The 23,453-nt window shown below is 37.9% G+C and overlaps 1 protein-coding gene across 2 annotated transcripts in view; it reads right to left on the bottom strand.

Annotated features, from left to right (window-relative positions):
* The window catches only part of Wdr7 (WD repeat domain 7), a 273,057-nt gene that overhangs the window by 213,984 nt on the left and 35,620 nt on the right, over window positions 1-23,453 (bottom strand). For both annotated transcript variants that reach the window (XM_057788617.1, XM_057788616.1), the window contains exons 13-14: window positions 8,819-9,014; window positions 3,876-4,090 (exon numbers count right to left, since the gene is read on the bottom strand). In XM_057788617.1, the coding sequence (XP_057644600.1) occupies window positions 3,876-4,090; window positions 8,819-9,014 (411 nt within the window). The remainder of the gene's footprint in view (window positions 1-3,875; window positions 4,091-8,818; window positions 9,015-23,453) is intronic.

The following is a 23,453-nucleotide window of genomic DNA, read 5'->3' on the forward strand; positions in this document are numbered from 1 at the left end:
GTGAGGTGGGAGGGAGCGGAAAGAGAGGAAGGAGTGGGAACTGGGATTGGTATATAAAATGATAAAAGACTGGAGAGAGGGGGGAGGGGAGGGAGAGGAGTAGGAGAGAAATGGGAAGATGGGAGAAGGTGGAAATTTTTAATAAATAAAGAAGCTAAAAAATATAAATAAATAAATGAATAAATAGATAAATACATAAATTTAAGAATAACTAATATGTATAAGGCCCCGGGGTGACCCTCCTGAGTCAAGTTACAAAACTCTTAAACAGAGGACACTGCCAGACAATCCACAATTAAGAAAATGTACTGTGAGTAGACTTGCATTAAAAAGTCATAAGTGAGCCTGGCGGTGGTGGCACACGCCTTTAATCCCAACACTCGGGAGGCAGAGGCAGGCGGATCTCTGTGAGTTCGAGGCCAGCCTGGTCTACAAAGGGAGTTCCAGGACAGGCTCCAAAGCTACAGAAAAACCTGTCTCGAAAAACAAAAAACAAAACAAAAAAAGTCATGAGTGGTTCTGCAGGCAGAAGAAAATTATATTGGGGGAAGCAGGATAGAAATAGCTGACATGATCACACCATGGTATGTTGGGGACTGCGGACCACCAGACCCTGAATTTCCTGTGAAGAATTTGTTATCCTCTGCTCTGAGCAGTCTGTAGCTGCTCTGAGCATGAGACCCTGATGGCAGGGGAGTGATTTCTGGTGGACCTGCAGCTGAAAGATCCCTAGAGCTGGGGTGTGGCCAGGGCACTATATAAGCTGCCCCTGAACGCAATAAAGGGGACACTCTTCTTTCAAAGATGACCCGTGTCCCCGTGTCTCTGAATATATGTGTATGTTTTTAAATCTCCAGCCTAGTTCCTGGCTCACATACCATCCTGTAGTACAAGCACTACAGGTAAAGGCCCCAGTGAGATCGGGAACTAGAGAGACGCTGAGAGATCGCCCTCAGAAATGGGGAGAATGAATTGAAGGCCTCAAAAAGAATGGAAGAAAAAAGTTTTTAAAGAGTACAGACAGTCAGATTAAAAGGAGTAAAAACATGATAAACCACAGAAAGATGGGATGTATTCAGAGAATTTGGATTACATATATTGTGTTTTCTTTTGGTGTTTTGACTGGAGAGAGACATTTGATTCTAGGAACTGCTAAGAAAGGTATCTTGACTTTAAAATACAGGTCTAAGGATCTGTGCTTTGGAAAAGAGGTTCTGCTTTTGTTTTCACAGAGGATGAGAACCTGTGGATTTCTTCTAGACTAATATAATGGAGGAGGCAATTTAAATGGAGTTACCATTTAATGGAGGAGCCAATGCATAAACTAGGCATATGATATGAAGTAAAATCCCCAGTACCTGGATGAGTTCCATCTTGTTGAGTTGTTGGTCAAAGAGGCCCCACAGACCACACTCACAAACATTACAGGTAATTGTCAGTATTACTGGTTACCTTCCACAATCTGATGGTAAGTCCCTATTGCTGAAGACACCACTTACATCACTGAACATGGAGAAATAAAGTTGCTGCCCAACTAGACGTTTTACCACTACTGAGTTCCATCATACTGATGAAACATAATACACACAACTAGAGGAGGACAGAAGTAACTAATCTCACCAAGCTATGAACTCTGTGACTGACAACAGTGACCTACCTGCAAGAAATACTGGCGCAATAGCAGCTTAAATGTTATAGGAGTAACCAAACATGTTTTGGTTGGATTAAAAGCCCATTCTGTGAGGTGGAACCCACACCTGATACTGTTAATAAGGCCAGAAACTGAGACTAGAAAAACACTGGAGAATTATATTGTGTGACTTTTCTTTATGCTGCATCTGTTTAACTCTGTGAAGCTGTGTTACTGTGCCTGTCTAAAACACCTGATGGTCCTAATAAAGAAATGAACGGCCAATAGCAAGGCAGGAGCAAGGATAGGTGGGGCTGGCAGACAGAGAGTATAAATAGGAAATCTGGGAGGAGAGAGAACAAAGAGCAAGAGAACAATGAGACAAAGACACCAGGGGCCAGCCACCAAGCTACACAGCAAGTCACAGAGAAAGAAGTAAAGTAAGGTATACAGAAAAAGAGAAAGATAAAAGCCCAGAGGCAAAAGGTAGTTGAAGTAACGTATGAAAAGCTGGCAAGAAACAAGCCAAGTTACAGCCAGGCATACATAACTAAGAATAAGCCTCCATGTATGATTTATTTGGGAGCTGGGTGGTAGGTCCCCCAAAAAAGCCAAAGAGTAAAATATCACACAACAGAGAGGTCATGGGCCCTAGGGGAAAACCTACTACTATTATTCTGCTAAAAAAAAAAAAAAAAAATAGCGATAAAATGACTCCTAATGACATCCTGCTATCTATACCCATAAATCAGTTCACTGCTAAGTCAACATCAGAAGCTTTTTCATCATATCACACAGAGACCTACAAACGGACAATGTGAAAACAGTAAGAAACCTTGGCGATCTCAGTCCTAAAAGGAAAATCTTTATCAAACCCCTTCCCTCAAGGCTTAGGGATCCATCTGGAATTAAAAATTGGAACACTTCTAGGAGCCAGAGTCCAAGGAAACAGCATCTTCTAGACACAACACAGTTCATGCACATAAGAACTCACAGAGACTGTGACAGCATGCACAAACAGTTAAGAGAAATCCTTAGTGGTACAGCCAATATACATTTTTCATGAAGCGATTATCCTGCAGCCTCAGCTTCCTCAACCTTACCCTCTTCTATAACCGATTCCTGTGTAGGCAGGAATCTACAGCAGCTGTCTGCCGCTTTTACCACCAACTGCACTATAAAATATGCTACTAAAAGAGGGGCAGACAAGACTGTAAAGGCGCATAATGAACCATGACCACTCACGAAAGCCATTCGTAAATAGGACTATATACTGCATAGTTTTCTACAATTTTCCTGCTATATAATTGTTTTCCTGTTTTTGTATTTCTAGAAGCTACCATCAAGAAAAAGAATGTGTCTTTAATTTCTTAAATTTATCAACAAGGAAAAAAAAACAAAACATTAAGACATGCTTTCTTTAGTACCTTGTTTTACACAAATGCACAAAATTAAAATCATGTCAAATCGTATGAAACAATGACTTCCTAGTTAGAATATATGATTCTTTGAAACGAATGAAAAGCACAACAAACACATCTAAGCTGTGATTTCTCCTCAAACTTTAGAGCCTGAACCTGAAAGCATGGAGCAAAGCCACAGAAGGATTTCCCAAGTCTAACTAATGAAATATAAAATACAACAGAACCAATAAAACATTAATGTCTTGGGGGACAAAAAAAAGCTTGATCAAATGGTGATATCAGTGCCAATTACTAAAGGATGTGTTTATGGGACAGTCTGCAGTATTTCATATACTGCCAGCATTCGCTGATTAATGGCTAATTATCAGTTTACAGGTGAGCCTTCCAACCCCTTCAGCATTTATACACAAGTTTAACCATTAAAAAAATGGAAATCAAGAATAAACGAAAACCACAAAATGAACAAAGGGCTGAGATTTGTAAAACAAAGGATGGGGACCAGATTAATGGCTTGGGACTGCTGGTGCAACCTTCTGCTGAATAGAGATTTAGCTAGTGTCTTGATGGTAAATGTCAGTTAGAAAAATCAGACTTAGTTCATTAAATATAGTTTTAAGATATTTGAATGGCAAAAAAATAATTTACTTTGTTAAAATGTTTAGTATGGCAAACATTCCAAAATTATGCTGGATACATCCAACTAAAACTCACAAGATTATTTTGCAAAAGTGTTGCCTCTCAAAATTCAGAGACACCCAAACCTAAATGACCTAAATGACCTCCCATGGAACCCACACACTGAAGCCACATACAAAGCTCACCTTATCAGAGGCCTCAGAAGCCAAGAGGTTAGTTGCAAGGGTTTGTAGCTTATGGTGGGCCATATTTTTAAGGGCAGCAAGACTACGTCTTGTCATGGCTTGTTTCAGGTTGACTGCGGGATGACTAAGTGAGTCTACTGCAGCAGGAACAGCCTCATCGCAAGCGTTCAGTATCTCCACGGCTGTTATCCCCATGGCACAGCGGTCCAGCGCACCTGGAAGGCAGCAGGGCCGCACTTAGGTCACAATCTTATGAACTTGTGTTTGTCTGGGTACAGAAAGGGAAGGGCGTAGCAGTTTCTGTAGGAATGCCTCATCAGTACTCACTCACAAACGTTCCCTTGTGCTTCCTTTGTATACTCAGTCTCCATGTAGAGTTCCACAATTATTCCTCTCCCTTAAGGCTTCGTACACCTTCCCAGCAAAAGCAATTCAAAGCCACGCTTTTCCCCTTGTTTCCCTGGATGGTGTTCTTGACTAGTCTGTCACTTTCACATCACTTACAAACACCAATGAGCTCACCTTTCTTGTAGTTGTCTATCGATATTAAACAACAACAAAACTAAAATGGGTCCATTTTCTCCTTCAATCACTTCTGAAGCCTTTGTTTCTCTAAGGAGCATCCAGATAACAGGAAGGAAAGGAAGTATTCTCTTGTAATACTTAGTCTTGCAAAAATTTCTTCTTCATTGCTGATTATCAAGCCTCATACATGCTAGGCAGGAAGTGTCCTACCACTGTGCTACACTCCCTTTGAGAGTCTTAGTTTCACGAATTAAATGTTTCCTGTATGTATGAAATAAGTACTATTTATACTCAGAGCAACTTCAAGTACCTCCTCTTGCCTTCCCTTCCGTTTATCTCCATCTGCATACTTCTTAGGTTAGAATACAAACTTCCTCCTGCATAACCTGAGCTCCATTACCACCTTTCAGAATCCCAGATTATTTTAATTTCTTTTCTGTTTTAGTGTCTCCATAATTCTAATTACCAGATCACCAACTGTATATTAAACATTTTTAAGATAAAATTATTCTTATGGCTGTTTTGGCTGCATGCATGTGTGTGCACTGCACAAATGCTTGATGTCTGCAAAGCCTAGAAGAGAAAATCAGAGCCTCTAAAAGCAGAGTTGCAGACAGTTGTGAGCTGCCATGCAGATGCTAGGAACTAAACTTGAGTCTTCTGCAGTAGCAGTAAGTGCTCTTAACTGTGAAGACAGCTCTCTTACTTAAACTTTTACCTGCCTCTTCAAGCCCAGAACTATAAACTACACAAGAGCTAGAGGGTTTGGGGTGTTTTTCTCACTCTAATATGCCTATGTGTAGCATTAACTACTAGTTGGTTAATTGCATATATAGTTGACAGCTTCAGATAGAGTTCTTACAAATCCATGGTGGGGAAAAGTAAATAGATAGAAACAAGGAAGCCAGATTTATTTTGTATTTCAACACTTTGTTTTTCCTCTTCTTGCTGTTCAAGTTGTAGCTAGTGATATAAGGCCCCTGTAGAGTCAGGAAGGTACATCCTGAAGGTACTGACATTATTTATTTATTAAACTTATTTATTTATCATATCAATAAAAAATGAAGCTCTATAAATCAGATTCAGGCAGGATTTGATGTATGAAATGTATTTAAACTCTGAAAGCTACTTGAGTCATCAACATAGTGTCTGGGGAACGGGTGGCTCAAATGTGAACCTGCTCACACTGATGCCTTTCTGTTTGTTTAAACATCACCTCTGCTGGTTGAGTTTCGGTTAGATGTCCTCAAATATCTTTCCTACTCATCCATGTGTCATATTTCAGTTGCTGTTTTGGGATTGCTTGACGTTTTTCATCATTGAGGGATACTGGCTTTGGTTTTATAATCTATAGCCTTCATTATGTTAGAATATGTTCTCTCAAGCCCTACAAACTAGGGATTTTTTTTTTATTAAGAAGACATGCTGGCTTTTAACAAGGGATTTTCCTGCATCTTTTGAAGTGATCATGTAATTTTTGTCTCTACGCCAATGTCTGTGGCTTATTACATTTACTGAACCATCCTTGGATTTCTGGGAAAAAGTTGACTTGGTGATGGTGAAAATCCTTTTGAGGTATGCCATTAACTGGTTTGTTATTGAGTTGTTTTTTTTTTTTTTTTTAATTGTGTTCACTGGACAGGTTGGCCTATGGTTTCCTTTTTTTCCGTGTATTACCTGGTTTGGGTACTACAGTTAGACACACTGGCTTAATAGACAGATTTTAAAAGTATTCCTTCTGCATCTATTTTTTTTTTTATTAATGTAAGTAGGATTAGCTGTAGATCTTAGAAAGTCTGGTAAGACTCTGCTGTAAATCCATCTGGGCCTGGCTGATTTTAATCAGAAGGCTTTTCTCTTCATTTATTGTGACTCAGTTAGATTGTTGATTTCTTCTTGGTTTAAGTCTGGTGGTTTGTATGAAATTAATTCATTTCATTTATATTTTCCAATTTAATGAAGCACAGATTTTTTAAAAGATTTTATTTATTTATTATGTATACAACATTCTGCCTTCATGTATGCCTGCATGCCAGAAGAGGGCGCAAGATCTCATTATGGATGGTCGTGAGCCACCATGTGGTTGCTAGGAATTAAACTCAGGACCTCTGGAAGAGCAGCCAGTGCTCTTAACCACTGAGCCATCTCTCCAGCCCTGAAGCACAGATTTTTAAATTATCCCTTTATGACAGTCTGAGTTTGTTTGGTATCTGAACGATCTGATAATCTGTTTATCATAGATCGATTCTTTGTATTGTTTTGTTTCAATAATTTCTGCTCTGATTTTTATTATTTCTTGTGATGGTCTAGATTTTAGTATCATCAAGTCAGTCATCTGGGTTCCTTCTAGTTTTTTAATGTAGGCACTTAGAACTAGAGTTTCACTTGCAGAGCTATTTTATAATGTGTCCCAGAGGTATCATTGCATTGTGTTTACATTGTCATTTAGTTCCGGAATTTTTCTATTCCTTTTATTTCATTGACCATTCATCATTCAGTGATTATTTGCTTCATCTCAATGAGCTTTTGTACTATATACAAGTCATGATTTGTTTGCTGTCAATTTTAAGCCTTGTAGTACTATGTTCAAAGAGGATACACAGAACTATTTCAAACTTTCTGAATTTATTAATATTTGCTTTCTGTCCATGCATGCAGTTTATTGTATAGAAGCTTACATGTGTCCACTGGGCAGAAGTATACTCTTCCGGGGTTTGGGTGGAATACTCTGTTGATATCTGTTAAGTCCATTTGATGTTCTGTGTTCCGATCCTGCCCCACTTTCTCTCTGTCCAAATAACTTGTCTAATGGAGAAAGTGGTTACTGAAACCACTCATTGTTAGTGGATTGATCTTAATCTATGTATTTAATTTTTTATGAAAGTGGGTTCACCAGAGTTTCTGCATACATGTTTATGACTTTGAGGCTCTCTTGGTTAACAGTCCCGATTGTGATGAAGTGTCATTTTCGTCTCTTCTGATTAGTTTTAACTTGCAGTCTATTTTGTCAACAAACAGGAACACTGCTTGCTCTATGGTCTCGTTGGCTGGCAGTACTCTTTTCCATCCTTTCCCCTTATTGTGCTGCCTACTTTTGAAGCTAAGCTGAGCTGCTAGTAGACAACAGAAAGTGGGTTTTGCTACTTAATTCATTCAACTAACCTATATCTTTTGACACAAGAAACGAGGCCACTAATATTTAAAATTATTATTAAAAGAAACATGAGAAGTACCTGCAATTATTTTAGATTTGGCTTTATTGTTTAGTCATACATTTTGTTTCATCAGTTATAACTTCATTTGTTTACTGTGTAGTCTTTCTTCAGTCCAAAGTATTGTTCCCCATATTCTACTTAGGACTGGTCTGCTGAATAGAATTTTTTAGCCTGTTTGAATACAGGAAAGTTTTTCTAACTCCTTAACCATGGGAGACAGTTTTTCTGGGTACAGGAGTATAGGTTGGCACCTGTGGTCTTTCACGATGGAGTACATTGCTCCAGGCTCTTCTGGATTTCAAAGTTTCCATTTAGAAATCAGCAGTTATTTTGATGGGTTTTCCTCATCTGTAACCTATGATCTTTCACTTGCTCCTTTTAATGTTTTCTTTGTTCGGTATATTTAGTGTTTTAAGTATAATATGCTGTAGGTCCTATCTTCTCAAGCCCTGTCTGCCTGGTGTTCTGTGCTACTTGCATCTGTATGGGTGTGTCTTTTGCTTGATTTGAGGAAGTTTTCTCTGAGGATGTTGTTAAAAATCTTATCTATGCCAATGACTTGCATTCTCCTTCATCTATGTCTATAACTCAAATATTTGGCTTTTCATAATGTCACAAAGTTCTTGCAGGTTCCTTTGTTTTTGTTTTTTCATTTTTCATATTCTTTCTTGAGTGGTCCAATTCCTCTACTTTATCTTTGAGACATGATATTCTGTCTTATACTTGGTCCATTCTACCTTAAAGGTTTCCCCTGAATTTTCTAGTTGGGATATTAAAGTTTTCAATTCCATCTTGGTTTCAGCTGTATTTCTCTACACTATTTCTACCTTTTTAATGAATTCAGCTTGCAAATCCTCTACAGTTGGTTTTATCTTTTTCTACTGTTTCTGAGCATGAGACAAAACTGGCTCTTTCAGCTTGCTTGGCAATTAATCCCATGAATAGCATCGACATCACTGCAAATTTGTCGTCCTCTGCACATTACCCTCAACTGCATGCCTTTGAGAGCTATCAAACCACTCTGCAAGATCTACAGATTACTCCAAATAGATGGATGCTACATAGGCCTTTATGGATAAAAATAAGATGAGAAAGGATAGTTATAAGAAGTATATAAATACATTATTTTCATATAAAGAACTATGTTCAGGAAATCAAACGCATCCTTTTAACTTCCTATCCCTTCTCCACGTTTATTCTTACCAGTGTCCATCTGCCAGACATACACAGAGCCGTCTGTGCATCCCACCACCAGGTAGTCATCAGACGGCCTCCACTTGATCACCTGAATAGGAAACAGGTGGCGCGATGCCAACATGATGCATTTTTTCTCCCGTAAACTTAGAAGTCCTACTGAGTGGTCACTGGCTACAGAACAGATGCAATGTTGAACTCTTGCCTAAAAAAGGGAAAAGAAACCTTCATTATATTTACATTAAAAATAGAGGAAGATAGAGCTTGTCTCCCAATAACTTAAATGAAAATTACTTATATGTATGTTCCACTGAAAAACAACCACAATATTTAGGTATTTTGAACAATTTCTTCCTTGATGTTATAAGTTAAAAGTTTGGGGTTCAAATAGATATGCTTTTAAAATTTCATATAATGTAAAGGCTAAAACTGGAAGGCTGTCATTAAAATACGAAAAAGACCTCACAAAAGTGATTGCCATATCTGGGAAGGCAGAACAGGGCAGCAGGGAGGTAGGGTCGAGTGGTCTGTCAAAGTGCTCTCGTCCCACAACCTGAACTCACTTTTGTTTCCTGAGAGAAAAGCTTTCTGTGATGTATCTATCTTTCTGTCCAGGAGTCGTTTAGGCCCATGCTCCTCCCTGCCCTTTTGTCCCAACATCATGACATCACAGAGCTGCGAACACAATCATTCCTTGAGCACCACAGCTATCACACATTATCTGCAGACTGACAATCCTGTTCCCGTTGTGGTATCTGCTTATAATGACAGAAGGAGCAGCACTTCACCTAACAGAGAGCTGACTGGACAGTCTTCAGTGTATTCCTTGCTCATGGCTAACCTCTGCCCATCAATTTCACTTTAAAACAGTACCATTTACAAATAAGCAGAGAAAGATTTTCACTAGCAAGAAAGCTGAATCTACAGTATAGAAATTAAAATCTAAAGACTTTGAATTTCTATAGGACAGTTTGTAAGCAATTTAAAATTTAACAATATGACAGCAAGCATCTGAATTTATTATGACTACAGCTCTAGAAATAAGGCCCATAACACTGCACAGAATCTACTTTTATACATAGGGCCTGAAAGGGAAACCCGCAAATACACAGTGCTCTGCTTCTCCTGTCCAAACACCGCGCTGTGAGCTAAAAGCAACATTTCCCTACTTCTCCAGGAAAGACATGTCAACAGGTGTTTAGGTGAAAGGGGTAGGGAGCGAGGGGCAGCAAGTATGTAGGAGGAAAACTGGAGGTGCACAGCTCTTGTTTTATTGACACTGTTTTTGTGTTTGGTTTGTTTTTGAGCCTAGTGTCTTGGTTTAGCCCAAGCTGGATTTGGATTTATGATACGCCTGCCTCAACCAAACAAGTACTGGAATTGGAAGCAAATACCACTCATCCTCAGTTCCAATTTTAACCCCAGGATTTCCCAAAACCTTGACAATGCTGATGTGAACATAACTGCTCTACAAGGATGTATAACGTCATCCATCTCTAAACTTGTTTGGCCACGATCTTATTAAAGCACACTGGAGAAGCTGCTGTGCGTGGGTCCTTTCCTGTTAAGAATGCTCAAAGCTCAAGACTAAGCTTTCTCTTGATCTGGGTGCAGCATCTTGGTATGCATCTGAATGTGGCTCTCACTGGTCCCACCTGCTCTGCCCACTCTCCCTTCACTGTGAGTTTGCTATATTTTGACTCTGGTGAATATTTATAATTGCAAGCAATCATAACGTTAAGAAAACTAAGTTCAGGGACACACTGCAAAATTTACTTAAAGCATTACACAGAATTGTCTTAGGTATTTATTAAGCTTGTTTATAAATATCCAATGACTTTTTTCCTTAAAAAGGCATACTATCAACTGAAAATAAGCAGATTTCCGACACATACAAATTAATACAATTACCAATTAAATAAAAACTGACAAATTAAAAAGCAATTTAAATTTAGCCACAACAGAATAAAACTGGGCAAATACACACGTGATCAGGTCTCTACTTTCACCATCAATCAGTTGCGCAAGACATATATTGCTAACTCCAGGTAAACACGGTTTAAAAGAATGAATGCCGTGCACGTCCTTGAGTTGTTGCCAGCACTAACCTTGAACTTGTCAAATTACTCATTCCCTTTCTAATTAGATGAGTGCTACATCAGTAGGCAATGAGTGTTTTCTATTTTGCACTACCCCTCACCCATGCTTACACACAACCACACACAACAACACCCCTCACACATTCATACACACATCAACCACACACACCACCACCCCTCACACATGCATACACACAGGAACCACATACAACACCACCCCGCACAAATGCATACACACATCAACCACAACCCAGGTGGAGTTAATACTGGCAGGTCGTAATAGCATATTGTCACCCCAGCACTAGGGATTACCTCTTTCATTAGACAGCATTTCACTGGGGGTGGGGGAGGAGGTGCTGAAGAAGTTAGTAGCCAGTTTGGGCTACACAGTGAAACACTGTCTTTGAAAAGAAAAAAAAAAAGCTAGTCCTTAATTAGTGCCTCAAGTACTCATGTGTAACTGTTGAATTTTCAACTTGCCAAGTGCAAAGGAATCTCATTTAAAATACTGAGGAATATAGTCAGTATTGGTTCCTATGTTGGTTATAGCTAAGATTAGGATCTACTGTAGATGTCAACATCAGAGATACACAGCTACAGACAATCACTGAAAGTTGATGCTGTTTGGGTAAGTTTAGGAGGTGTGGCCTTGCTGGAGGAAGCATGTCACTGGCAATAGGCTTCGTGATAGTTTAAATAAGAATGTCCCCCATAGGCTCATGTTTGTAATCTTGGTCCCCAGTCGGTAGAACTGTTTGAGAAGGGTTAGTTGTGGCCTTGCTGGAGGAAATGTACCACTGGGGGTAGGCTTCAAAGTGTCAAAACCTCACACCATTCCCAAGATGCACTCTGCTGTGTGCTTGTGGTTCAAGATGTGAGCTCTCAGCCACCATGCATGAGGTTGTGTCTGCCACCTCCCTGGAATGATGGGCTATTATCTCTCTGGAAGCCCAAGATAAACTCACTCTAAAGATGAAAAAAATGCAATCCATCTTCATAGGAGTACTGAAAAGTGTTGTATCATATTGCCCTTATACAGAGGAAAAATAAGGGAAATACAGAACAAATACTAGCTAAGAGCATAGCACAAGCTTTACAAGTAGACTATAGAACATTTAGGTCTTAAACGTTGTTAGAATGTGGAGCTGGAGGAATGAAGCATTGGCTAACAGTGTTTGTTATGGGATCATAAGGACAGGAATTAAAATCCCAGCACCTAAGCAACAAGCCAAGCAACACCGACACACATTCCACAGCCCAGATTGGGCAGACACAGGAGGACCTTGGGGTCCCAACCCAGGCAAGATGCAAGCCCCACATTCAGGGAGAGATCTTGCCTCAAAGAAGCATGCTGAGAGTGACAGAAGGACAGTCAACATTCTCTTCTGACCTCCAATCCCAGGTCACATGCAAGTATAGATACCAGCATACACGCACATGCACCTTCATACACAAACACACATGTGTTTTAAAGTAAACTATAATGTCCCAATTCTATCTCTTTATGACCACCCAACACATCTTCTTAACACATAAATTTACCTAAATAAAAATTTACTATGTAGCCAAAGATGAACTTGAACTTCTGCATGTTTCTTGGACTGGCCTTAAGCTCTTTATATAGATAAGAATGATGTTGAACTTATCATCCTGTCTCCAACAATCATGTGTTGGAACTACAGTTCTCGGTCACCACCAGGCCTGGCTTTCTGTGGTGTCAGAGAATAAACTCAGGACATCACTCATGTTAGCTAAGCAGGCACTCTAAAAACAGGGCTACAGACCCAGTCCCCATGATTTGTCTTCTCTTACAATGCAATAATAATGAAGTTGGCAAGTATCCCACAAAATGTTGTTTGGTAATTTATAAAAATTACATACCATCTCTGAAAATAATAAAAGTATTTGGAGAATTAACCTTAGTTTTACTACAACAAACACTCTTGAAATAACTAAAATAATCAAGAATGAAAACACACACATAAAAAAATCAATATTACTAAGATCAAGAAAGAATAGTTATTAGAGGTACTTAACTCATAAGAAAATATGGTCTTCTATTTTTAAATATAAATTAAAATAAACCTAATTTTCCTTCTTTCAAGAAAATGCTAGTCAAATTCATATAAAGAAAACTAGAATAGAGCAGAAATTACTCAATATAGCAAAATCTCATTAATTTTGATTCCAATAATTAATTCTGCACTGATGGCTACCTTTGAAGCCTGTATGAACAAAAAGAACAAAGCAAATGCCTAACCTATTTAATGTAGAAGGAAAAAGACCATTCAAGGACTACTTTGGTATTAATTTTTCTTCAATGAACATAATTATGATAAATAATTCTTAGCTATCTATTAGATGAAAGCACTTAAAAGATTTGCTAAAACACAATTAACATGTTCTTATCTGTCCTCAGAATTATTAAAGAAGCACTTCCTAAAAATATTTAACGACTCACATTTCTTGACTTAGATCCAATTTCCATTATGAGTAAGTTCTAGAGATCATAGCACTAAACATCTACTTCATGTATAATGACTAATTCTATAACCTATTAACAGCACTCATTATTCTACTACTTCAGCATGGAATTACCAACTGAAGATGATTTAAAACAACAGCATTATAACAAGATAATGTATAAAACATTTTGATGGTGTAATTAAAATGATTAGACAAATAAAGCATGGCGACTCATACTTGTAATCCCAGGGTTTGAGAAGCTGAGTCAACAGGAATATAAATAGCTCAAGACAAAGCTAGGCTACATAGAAAGTTCTAGGCCAACATGGTTACAGAGACACACATAACCAAGGTCACTCAACTACAAATGTAACACATTTTCACCAAAACTTATCGGGAAATAATCCAGCTCAAAATTCTTTTGATCATTTGCAGATTTAAAAATTTTGGTGTGAGGGTGTATAAATTATGTGTACCTCTGTGCATATATGTACATTATAAAACATACATAACTTTTGAAAGACTAACTCAAGGTTTAAATTAACAAACTTAAAATAGGATTTTGAGTTACTTACTAATGCTCATAATGACATTCAATTAGCCAACACCACAAGGCACAACAATTATCACTATAAGGTTTCACTGTCGATGACAGTGGATACTAATACTTTATACAACTATGACCCTTGTCTATCTTTCCAATGTGTTTCAATGATCATTGCTCAAATCCAGTGTGGTTAATTAGAAGATCTATTTTTTATTGGAAATGACTTCCATGGCTCAGAGGATATGAGCATGTGTAGCTTTTGAAGATTTATTTCAGGTGTGGTTTCCAGCACCCACGTGGCACCTTACAATCATCTGTAATTTCAATTCTAAAGTATCCAACACCCTCTTCTGGCCTCTGAGCACATTTCACACTTGCCACTCACTTAGTCACACATGCAAACAAACACTTACAAACATAAAATAAAAATAATTAAATCTTTTTTAAACAATATCCCATTAATAAAAAATGGCTTTTCTACCAAAAGCAACTGACAGGTTCAATGCAATCCTCAACAAATTTCCAACACAATTCTTCATAGATCTTGAGGGGACAGTTTTTAGCTTCACATGAAAACACAAAAGATCAAGATAGCTAAAACAATCCTGAATAATAAAAAAGAACAATTGGAGTTATCACCATCCCTGCCTTCAAGATGTACTACAGGCCATTGCTCCAATTTGGGTCTCTGTCTCTCTCTCGATCTATCGCCAGTTGAAAGTTCCTGTGCCATTCTCCTTGGCCTCTCGTCAGCTCTCATTGTCCGCCACATTCCGAGAGTCTGGTTTTATCCCATGTTTTTTCAGTAGCAGTCCAGCTGAGCTCTTAAGGTCCAAATGAGGAGCAGAAGGAGGGAGAACATGACCAAGGAAATCAGGACCACGAGGCGTGCACCCACCCACTGTGACAGTGGAACTGATCTATTGGGAGCTCTTCAAGGCCAGCTGGACTGGGACTGAATAAGCATGGGTTGAAACTGGACTCTCTGAACATGGCGGACAATGAAGGCTGATGAGAAGCCAAGGACAATGGCACTAGGTTTCGATCCTAATACATGAACTGGCTTTGTGGGAGCTTAGCCTGTTTTGATGCTCACCTTCCTGGGCCTGGATGGAAGTGGGAGGACCTTGGTCTTCCTGTAGGGCAGGGAATTTGGACTGCTCTTCAGTATCGAGAGGGAGGGGGAATGGACTGGGGGGAGGAGAAGAGGAGTGGGGATGGGGGAGGGGAGTGAGGGGAGGGGGCAATGTGTGGGAGGAGGGGAGGGAAATGGGAAACGGGGAGCAGTTGGAAATTTTAATTAAAAAAGAATAAAAAAAATGTAATTAAAAAATTAAAAAAAAAAAGATGTACTACAGGGGTATAGTAATAAAAGCAGCACACAGAATTGGAACAAAAACAGACACATTGATCAATAAAATCAAACTGAAGACCCAAACAAAAATCTACACACCTATGGACACCTGATTTTTAATAAAGAAGCCAAAAATGCACATTGGGGAAAAAAAAACAGCATCTTCAACAGATGTGCTGATGAACTAGACAGCTACAAGCTAAAGAATCCAAACAGGCCCATGCTTATCACCCTGCACAAAACTCAATTCAAAATAGTTCAAAGACATCAACATAAACACTGAATCTGAGAAACGAGAAACTGGGGAATAGCCTTGAACCCATTGGTACAGAAAAAGACTTTCTGAAAGAAAAACAGTGGTGACAGCTAAACTAGAAACTATACAATGCAAGGCGAGACAAGAGGATCATGAGTTCTCTGCCAGTCACGGCTACATAGTGGGGTATTATTTCAAAAAAGAAAAAGTCCTGGAATGTAGCTCAGTGATAGTGGACTTGTCTAACATGCATGAGACCTTAAGTTTAATGTCCAGTGCTGAAGTTTTGTTTTGTTGTTATTATTATTATCCTATACAACATAATCTACAAATCCCTTACATAAACATTTTTAGATGCACGCTTGTGAGAGAGCCTCTGGACACCTACCTCTCTGTGGCAACATGTCCCACGATTTTTGAAATTAGTGATGGTACCACTGCCCGTCCATGTAAATGTTCAGAAACTTACATTTACTAAAACTTAAAAGAACAAATAAATAGAAGTTCTCATATTTCTTCCCATAACCCAACTGAGAGCCTCACAATTTTAACCTCTGCAACCACTGTCCTCAACTGATCTCAAACTATCAATCCCATTAAAAAGTGTTTCATTGCTATAGCGAATCTGTGCTGCCTGGACTGAGCAGCCTATCACTGACAGTATTTCATAGGTTATAATTCTCTACAATATTAATTATGTGTTAAAAGCAATATATAGCAATGGCCTTAAATGCTAAGTTAAAAGTAAAGGCTAACAATCAACAGCAAGATATTTAGTCAAAGAAAATTCTTTTTGATGAAAAATAAGATAGCTGGAATAAAGACAAGTAGAAAAATATTAAATAAAACCATCAAGACAGATATTTAGTTTTCAAGGAAATCTAATCCTAATATTTAAAAATGCTCATTGAAATTGCCAGTAACTAACCCCCCCTTCAGTACATCAGTGCTTTAGAGCAGAATGCCACCGTTATCTCGGCGTCTGCGAATCAGAACATACCACCTAGGTCATCCAGTCTGCCCTTACCCATTTTAAAGCATTCCCAGAAAGCTCTCATGTAATGTGTTCTTAAGCATGACTTACAGAAATTACAGGCAGCTAGTTTAGCCGACCCACTAGCTCCCCGGGGGATGATTCCATTTTCCAGTGGATTCCAATGTAAATAATATTAATTCTCATTTTCTAGATTTGCTAAATTGTTTCCTGACTAAGTTACTCTTTGTTTGTTGGCATTTTTAGGACCAGTCTTGTATTTTTCTGAATAATTTTCTCTTCACATAAATATCCTTGATATATATGAACACAACTGTGCTACCTTTTAAATATACGCATCCCTAGAAAGCCGTAAGTGAGCAGCTGCTTCGGCTCATGCATCAATCCCACTTGTCTCTTACTCATTACTTCTTGTACTTCCCAGAACTCTTTCTTTGGATCATAAAAGTGCCTTTAACGTGTCATTTATCATTCTAAATATTCTACCTAAAAGTATAGTCTATGAAATTAAATATTAATTTCATTTCCATACTTGCACAAAATGGCCTCAAAACAGAATTTTTTTCAATATCAACTTTTATTAAAAAACAAGTGGGAGCTGTTTGTTCATTATCTATTTTATAAGATCATATGAGCCAACCAAAACACTGACAAAAAACTACATGAATAACATTACCTCCAAGGATAACTTTAACATCCTCTTTTATTCATTACATATATAGATGGTAAATATATATTTATACTACTTAGTGTAATAGACATATACTGCAATTATATTTATTTACAGTAAAGATATAAGATGGGTAGACTCTACATTGTTATTCAAAAACAGCGAACAAATATGAATATTCCACACAAGATTCAGACAATTTCGGAGAAAAATTCATTTAAAAATAATATAGTGATTATGTTATATTAGGAATGAGAATTTTTATTCTTTTCTCATCCTACAGTTATTAAAAAAATTTCATATTTGTTTTTAATTCAATCACTGCCTTACTCAAGCTTTATTGAACCTTTTAGCAGGGAGGGGATTCCAAGCTTCAAAAATGTAAAACTATACCAAAAAGAAAAGTTTCCCATAAACTAAGTTACATAAGCTGAAATATCTGTAGATTTAAGGGGGAAAAAAAAGGTACCTAGGTGGGGATGGCCCACACCTTTAACCCCAGCATTCTTGAGGCAGAGACAGGTGGATCTCTGAGTTCAAGGCCAGCCTGGTCTACAGAGTCCAGGACACCCAGGATTACACACACAAATCCTATCTTGAAAAACGCAAAACAAATCCAAGAAGAAGGAAGGAAGGGAAGAAGGGAGGGAGGGAAAAAGGAAGGGAGGGAAAGAAGAAAAAACTCTATAGAACCCAAGCAAATTAGCCAGCCTTACGGCATGGCCTTATAATCTCGGCACCACAACTGCAGAGATCATATCCTTGAGGCTCTCCCAGTTCGGGAAGCTCCAGAATAATGAGAACTCCTGTCTCAGAAACAAGGTGGACGGCTTCTGAAGAATGACCCGAGATTGACTTCTGGCCTCCAATCTCAAGTACGCACATACATTCTACAATTCTCACAGAAAATTAGTAATCAAATTAGTAATCAAAGAATCAAACAGTAAGAGATTATTTTCACCTGCATATTTTGTCAAAGATAATAAAAACTAATACTGTAAAGGTTAATGGCTTTTTACATTGCTGGGCTATATTCTAAATGTTTTACAATAATTCAGAAAAAAGTCACAACCACCCTCTGAAGTAGATGTTATTCTTATTTCCATTAAGAATATGGACAGGTAAGCATGGAAGTGGTAGCAGGCAATAAAATCACCATTGGGGTAGAAAACAATTTAGTAACCTTACAGACAGTAACAGCCCATCATATAAAAATTTTGAGTTTCTAATAGTAAATGTGTATGTATGTGTGTATAAAATCAATATAAGAAAATATTTCAAAATGAGGTGGGAAAGATGGGTCAGAGATTAAGAGCACTTGGTGCTCTTGCATAGGACATGGGTTCATTTACCAGAACCCACAGGGCTGCTTACAACCTTCTATAACTCCAGTACCGAGTTATCTGACACCTCTGGAGACACCAGACATACAGGTCGTATACATACATACTGTAAACACATAAAATAAATAAACCTTTTGTAAAAGAAAATATAGACAAATGAAGAACTTTTTCCATACAAAAATAATCAATATTGTATATTTACAAAACTAGAAACTGGTAACAACTATGTATATAAAGTAGAACTATTAATATGGCATGATCACCAAACAGTTCACAGTTCTTAGTGATTACTCGTATGAGTAAATTCAACTGGAGAAAAATTTATTAGAACATTAAATGAAGACATGCTATGTATAGATAACTATATCTACAGTAGAACCAAAGTATGTAACAAATGGGTTTTTATTTTTTAATATTTATTTCTTATATATACAGTATTCTGCCTGCATGTATGCTTACAGGCCAGAAACAGGGCATCAGATCTCACTGTAGATGGTTGTGAGCTACTATAGAGTTGCTAGGAATTGAACTCAGGAACTCTGGAAGATCAGTCAATGCTATCTAACCTCTAAGTCATCTCTCCGGCGGCCCCAATAAATGGGTTTTTAAAGCCAGGTGGAAAATATATCAAAATAAATAAAATGCAGTATTCTTATATAGAAGGACAACAAACAGATGAACTTTAAATTTCTTATGACTAGTATTTTAAAAATCAGTATAAATCATAGTTTAAAACCATGCCATATGCTTAAAGGAGAAAAAAAACGAGAAATTAAAACTGAAAGATTCTATACCTGACTAAAAAAGAAGAAAAACTGAAAGATAATTTACAGGAAAAGAGAGCAATCAACAGTCCTCATAGAGAAATTAGAAATTTAGGAAAGATGGTTGTTTTGCTTCACAAGGTTAAAAACAATCTTCAATAATTTTAATTGATTGAATAAACGTATCGAAATTATATATACTTATATAAATCAATAACACAAAATACTAAAAAAAAATAGAGGAATAAAATTTTAAAGAACGACTAAATCTGCCAGGAGGCACTATGCTTGTAAGCCAAGTTCATATCATCCAATCAGATGACTTCAAATCAAATTTGAGTTCTGTGCCTCGCTATCTGTGCAGTGTGAATCAGAATTATGACTTCTCTGCATGCTATTTGTCTATGTAATGTGGCTAACAATGACAGCATCACACAGATTTGCTCTTTAGATTACACGGAATGATGCATATGAACTATCAGAGTGACTATACTTATCCAACTACAAAAAAGGTCATATAATGCCTATACTATTATCACTATTATATCATTACGTAGCACAGCCGTCATCTTTTTAAAGTGTAGTTATACCTATTCTGAGGGCATTACTAGATGCTGCCAATGTGGAGGTGTCCACTTAAACATTTCTAATTCCTCAAGCACCTTATTTTCTTCTTTTCAGGACCATTTTCTTATATGAAAACCTGTGCTGAATAGTTTCATTTCATAACCACCAATATCTTAAAGTTATATTCACAAATTTTATAGCACTTCAAACAACTTATATTCAATAAAAATGTTCAACTGAACTGTTGCGGGAGGTCCTTCCGCTCCTCCAGCCAATAGCCGCTGGTCTCACTTCCTTTAAAAAAGTGGCTACTTCCCTCCTTGCTCTCTCTTTACTTCCTGCTCTGGTTCAGCGACTAGACTTCTTCCTGATTGTTCAGAGGGCTGTTGTCTGGGACGGTGATCTGTAAGTTTTTTCCCCTTTAAATAAATACCACCCTATTAATCATAATTCCAAACTGGTGTGGGATTGTTTATGACTTACGCCTTCACTGAACAACTCAATGATCACCCCCACTATACTCTGAACAGTTTTTTTATCTGAATTTATTATTTTTTACTTTATGTCTAAAACAATAAAATGTTAACTTTCATTTCAATTATGTATTCAATGGGCATTATGGACTAAGATAGCTAAATACTAAAACCCTGAAAATATTCTAATGGGTTTTTGGTGGTGGTGGTGGTGGTGTGGATCTGTTTTGTTTTAAGCAACTCAAAAGTGTCAACCAGTGCTAGACATGGTAACATGCACTTAGGTGGCTTAAGCAATAGAATCACATGTTTGAACCTAGCCTTGGCTACACAGCAAGAACCTAGATTAATCAATCAATCAATCAATCAATCAATAAATTTTTGCATGTATGTGCACAAACATGCTTGCCTTCTCCACTCTGCACTCCAACCAGATCCCCACAGCTGAGCTATCTATCAGCACACGCTGAAACCCAGCTGGCTATCTACTGGAACAGCTTCAGTTTTTTTGGCTCAACTGAGAACATGAATGCTAACAAAGAACTGAAGTGTAGATTATAATCTGCTTGCCTTACCTTATTTATACCTGCACATTTCCTAGAGAACAATAATGACCTGTGTGTCTCTCATAGAAGCAGAGATTTGCTTTCTCATGATTTAAATACCATCCTCGCTTTTCTAAACTGGATATTCTGAAGGGATCCATGCCACTTTCCTAACAACATATTAAAGAAACCTGTGCGCTAATTATATCTTTGTTTAAAAGAGATACTGGTTTGCAGCCTACGTTGTATCAAGCACACAAAGAAATCTAACCTTGAGAGCACACTAGTAGGCAAGAGAGCAGTGACTGGTTTAATGTATGTCCACAGGAAATCAATAGAAGGGACAAAATTCCCCTCTCATGATGGGGAGGTCATCCTAAAGGCCCTGCAAACGTAATAGCTGCTCCCCTCTGTGATCCACTCTGGGCCGTCACAAAGAAATGACCCAGCTGGGCTTTTCAGGCAGTTGAAAACCCCAATTCCAGGCAATGAGCAGGGAGGCATAGTACAATTTAGTATTTTCTAAAAAATTAGGAGGAAATAAAACCTTTCACCCAATCTCTTCATATCTCGAAATTTCTATTTCATGTAATAAAAAGATGCTGAATTATTGAAATGCTTGGTAGTCCACCCAAAATGAACAATTACCATGTCAATTAAAGAATTATAAACAATAAATTCTTCCTCCCACCCTCTCGAAAAGTTTCAAAGTCAGATTTTTCTCTTGAAAAGAGACTCATTCTTAGCTTGAACAAGTTCAAAACCACCCGCTATATCTGAGATAGGGCACACAGGAGACAATGCACGGTTATAAAAGCTCACTCCATACCACAAATGGGCAAAAATCTCCTCAGAATTAGGCTCCCCCTACCCCAAATTTAATAAGAAAAGACTAACACTAGCAATGGTTTAATTAGCTCCAGTGGTAGCAGAGAATTACAAACATGAGAAACCCAGGCCTTGTCTACTTCTCATCTGTTTCTCTCTGGCCTAACTGCACACTGGCCATTTCAAGTCACATGTGCCTACAGCTGACTGTTTTCTCCAACTTCCTTTCAAAGTCTGAACCGACGGCCAAGTCTGATTTTTATACAGACTCCTTTTGCTGTTGTTGGTTGTGGGGGTGTATTGTTTTAGTTTTTGCTTTGAACAGGGCCTCTATGTATAATCTGAACTATCTTGGAACTCTCCTGCCTCTGCCTCCAACTTTTGGGATTAAAGGCGGGTGCCACCACACCCAGCATAGAGGTTTGGTTTTTATTTTGTTGCTGTTGTTTAGGGTTTTCCTTTCCTATTTCATGTGTACAAGTGTATGTATGTGCACAGCATTTGTGCCTGCAGAGCCCAGAGAAGTACACCAGATCCCCATAACTAGTTGCAGATGTGGGAGTTAGGAAGGGAACCCGGTCCTCTTAACCACTAAGTCAGCTCTCCAGCTCGCGGTGTATCTTTTTAAAGTGCCCATTCCAACTGAGTGTGGTGACACTCTAGCCCCAGAATCCAGAGATCGGCCTGCTTGTGCCTCCTGAGCGCTGGGACTAACGGCGTGCGACACCACACCTGGCTCACACACTCCTTTTTAACTCGCTGTCATTGCACTTTAACTTCACTGCAGCAGGGTGTCTAGTCTTTCTCTAAACTGATTTAGTAGTTCACCTTCCTCTAGTTTCATATTTTATTATCTTCAGGTTTTTCTTCCAGTCATCCCTCCAAAGTAGGATAAAATAAAGTGTCTTACAATGCTCTCATACAGCTAACTTGCACAACATACAAAACTCTAAAATCTGCTTGTTAGTTTCAAAGTGATACACGTTATATCAAGTTCATGCCTAAGTCCAAGCTTCTTATTTAGTAGAGACAATCTAGTACAGGTGCTAGAGGAAACTCAAGCACTCTACACTCCTCCATGGAGCAGTCACATGGCTAAGTGCTCTGCAAATCACTTATGATTTTATAAACACATACAAAACAAAAATGCCCCAGGAGAGCGGATACAATCTTTCTTGGAAGTCTCCCGAAACCCTCCACTCTTGTATTTCCAGAGTACTTTGAGGGGAAAAAAGCAAGCTTTCATGCTCCATCACTGCTGCTGCCTGCTAATCTGACTCTTCTACTAGATTATACTTAATCAAACAGGGATTATATCTTATTCACAATTATATCCTTGTCTCTAATTTAAAAAAATTCCATCCAAATTGACCTCCAAAGGATGTATATATGCACACCAATACACATACACACACACATAGATACTCAGACACACACACAGAGTAAATAAATAGATAAATAAATAAATTCATGCCAATTGGAATTTTCTTTTGACTCAAAATATAAAAAAAAATCACAAAAATAACAAAATTTCTTAAATGCTTGGTATAACATCTGCACAGTCAGAAGAATGAATCTTTCTTATTAGTGTGAAAGGGATCTTCACTGAGAATTCTTTGTATTGTACTGAATTTTTCAAAATCCTACATAAAAGCTAGGGCAAATTACAAAATTTGAATATATAGCATGAAAAAAATAACATTTTATCTTAAATATAGTAGCATATGATCACAGATTA

Source organism: Chionomys nivalis, chromosome 14 (assembly GCF_950005125.1).
Source record: "Chionomys nivalis chromosome 14, mChiNiv1.1, whole genome shotgun sequence".
Lineage (NCBI taxonomy): Eukaryota > Metazoa > Chordata > Mammalia > Rodentia > Cricetidae > Chionomys > Chionomys nivalis.